The sequence below is a fragment of the Otolemur garnettii genome, unplaced genomic scaffold (assembly GCF_000181295.1).
Source record: "Otolemur garnettii isolate 467f Iridium unplaced genomic scaffold, OtoGar3 scaffold00001, whole genome shotgun sequence".
In the NCBI taxonomy this organism is placed as follows: Eukaryota; Metazoa; Chordata; class Mammalia; order Primates; family Galagidae; genus Otolemur; species Otolemur garnettii.
Genome location: NW_003852396.1, coordinates 29,048,086 through 29,050,871, shown reverse-complemented (window position 1 = coordinate 29,050,871; position 2,786 = coordinate 29,048,086). Strand labels below are relative to the sequence as shown.

The window sequence follows — 2,786 nt, the reverse complement described above, 5'->3', positions numbered from 1 at the left end:
TCATTTTTTTTTCTGGGCCTCAGTTTTTCCCATCTGTAAATCAGGGAGAGAGGAAGCTTAGACTCATTATATAAAAGGCTCAGCCTTACAGGTCCGTTGGATGTAAGTTACAAATTCTCTGTAGACATCAGTAAGTGGAAAAGTCAGTTTAGAGGCAAGTATCTAGGAGGCAGACTTACCTCATTAGAGAACTTGTTAAGCCCTTAAGGCACTTGTGCTGCTGGTGCCCCCAGAACTCAGCCTGAAAGGATAGGAGGTCACAAGACAAGGTGTAGGTTTCAATGGCATGGCCCATATTAAGCACCTGAATGTCAGACCCATGGCACGTTTTACTGATGAGGACACTAGTCCAGAAAAGATGTGTGACATGACCTGGGTTATCATACAGCCTAGAAGAGAGAGGGCCAACAATTGAACTCAGGCCTGCCTAGCTCTGGGCTGGGTATGTAACCTCTACATCCCATGTCTGTGAGCTACACTAAGCTGCCTCCTCTGGGTGAGGCATTTGGGTCTGGTCTAGACTCTGCTTCCAACCCACAGAGAAATATTGAGTAGTCCCTTTCCCTCACGCTGCCTGCATTTCATTCTCTGTGAAGTAACCTGCTGCCTTGGTGCCTCACCCATTTGCTTTCAAAGAAACTGTTCTTACTCTGGCCAACAGGGAGTGTGGCTGTGGTGCCAGTGGCTGTGACAGACACATGCAAGGAGGCCTTAGGGAACTCTTGAATCACCTCCTTCTAATCCCTATCACACAGAAAGCAAGACTGTGCCCAAAAGCAGGGCCTTGGCTTTGGAAGGCAGAGTTTGGGCTATGATGAAGACTCCTCAGAGGACTCATGATATGAGGACCATTCTACTGGTTAACTAAAAGGTATCAGGGCCCTCTCTGTCCTGTACCCTGGGCTGGGCTGTAAGACACAGAGAGACACCAGACCTGATATTTCTCCTCAGAAGTTTCCCAGTCTGAGAGAAACACACAGAACCCTATCTCCACACCCCAGGGGCCCAGGGGCAGCTCTGCATAGCATGATTAGTGCTTCTAACCTCATGACATCCCTGAGAGGTGGGTGCAACACTTCCCCATTTCTCAGAGAAGGTAGATTACCACCCTAAGCTCCCAGAGCTAATACATAGCACAGCTGGGATTGAAACCCAATTCCATAGATTTCTACTAGCACAGAGAAGGAGACATGACCAGGGTTTTGAAGAATGAATAGAAGTTCACTAGGAAGGGCGGCGCCTGTGGCTCAGTGAGTAGGGTACCGGCCCCATATACCGAGGGTGGCAGGTTTGAACCCAGCCCAGGCTAAACTGCAACCAAAAAAAAAGCAAAAAACCCAAAAACAATAGCTGGGCATTGTGGCAGGCGCCTGTAGTCCCAGCTACTTGGGAGGCTGAGGCAAGAGAATCCCCTACACCCAAGAGCTGGAGGTTGCTGTGAGCTGTGAGGCCACAGCACTGTACCGAGGGCAACAAAGTGAGACTGTGTCTCTAAAAAAAAAAAAAAGGAAGTTCACTAGGAAGTCCGAAGGGAAAGGAATACTATAGAAAGAATGTAAACTGGATCTCTCCCAAGTTTGAGCTTTATTGTAGTCCACATTTCCTTGAAGCGAGAGCGGTGTGGGGCCTCCATGGAGTGGGGAGTATAAAAGATGACAAAGTCGGTGCCCTCATTGTTCAGATGGGGAGATCAAGGCCCAGAGAGGACTGGGGCCTCTGGTGGTGAGTAAGCATGTCACTGACAGGCTGTATATTGTTTCCCCAGCCTCTTCAAATGTAGGAAACCCAGGTGGGCAGCCATGGAGTGGGACAATGGCACAGGCCGGGCTCTGGGCTTGCCACCCACCAACTGTGTCTACCATGAGAACTTCAAGAGACTGCTGCTGCCCCCAGTGTATTCGGTGGTGCTGGCGGCTGGCCTGCCACTGAACGTCTGTGTCATTGTCCAGATTTGCACATCCCGCCGAGCCCTGACCCGCACGGCTGTGTACACCCTAAACCTGGCCCTGGCTGACTTGCTATATGGCTGCTCCCTGCCCCTGCTCATCTACAACTATGCCCAAGGTGACCACTGGCCCTTTGGTGACCTCGCCTGCCGCCTGGTGCGCTTCCTCTTCTACACCAACCTGCACGGCAGCATCCTCTTCCTCACCTGTATCAGCTTCCAGCGCTACCTGGGCATCTGCCACCCGCTGGCTCTCTGGCACAAGCGTGGGGGCTGCCGGGCTGCCTGGCTAGTGTGTGTAGCTGTGTGGCTCGCTGTGACAGCCCAGTGCCTGCCCACAGCTGTCTTTGCCGCCACAGGCATCCAGCGTAACCGCACAGTCTGCTATGACCTGAGCCCACCCGCCCTGGCCACCCACTACATGCCCTACGGCATGGCCCTTACGATCATCGGCTTCCTGCTGCCCTTTGCAGCCCTGCTGGCCTGCTACTGTCTCCTGGCTCGCCGCCTGTGCCGCCAGGGTGGCCCGGCAGGGCCTGTGGCCCAGGAGCGGCGTACTAAAGCAGCCCGCATGGCTGTGGTGGTGGCAGCCACCTTTGCCATCAGCTTCCTGCCTTTCCACATCACCAAGACGGCCTACCTGGCAGTCCGCTCTACACCAGGTGTCCCCTGCCCTGTGCTGGAGGCCTTCGCAGCTGCCTACAAAGTCATGCGGCCCTTTGCCAGTGCCAACAGCATGCTGGACCCCATCCTCTTCTACTTTACCCAGAAGAAGTTCCGCCAGCGACCACATGAGCTAATACAGAAACTCACAGCCAAGTGGCAGAGGCAGGGTCGCTGA

At 53.6% G+C, this 2,786-nt stretch overlaps 1 protein-coding gene across 1 annotated transcript; it reads left to right on the top strand.

Moving 5' to 3' along the window:
* Positions 1–1,784: 1,784 nt before the first annotated feature.
* Positions 1,785–2,786, top strand: P2RY6 (pyrimidinergic receptor P2Y6). The gene has a single exon (XM_012804013.1). It carries the CDS (start codon positions 1,800–1,802, stop codon positions 2,784–2,786), a length of 987 nt encoding a protein of 328 aa, XP_012659467.1. The 5' UTR covers positions 1,785–1,799.

Coding starts and splice junctions, on each gene's coding strand:
- P2RY6 (XM_012804013.1), top strand. CDS start 1,800: ATGGAGTGGGACAATGGCACAGGCCGGGCTCTGGGCTTGCCACCCACC.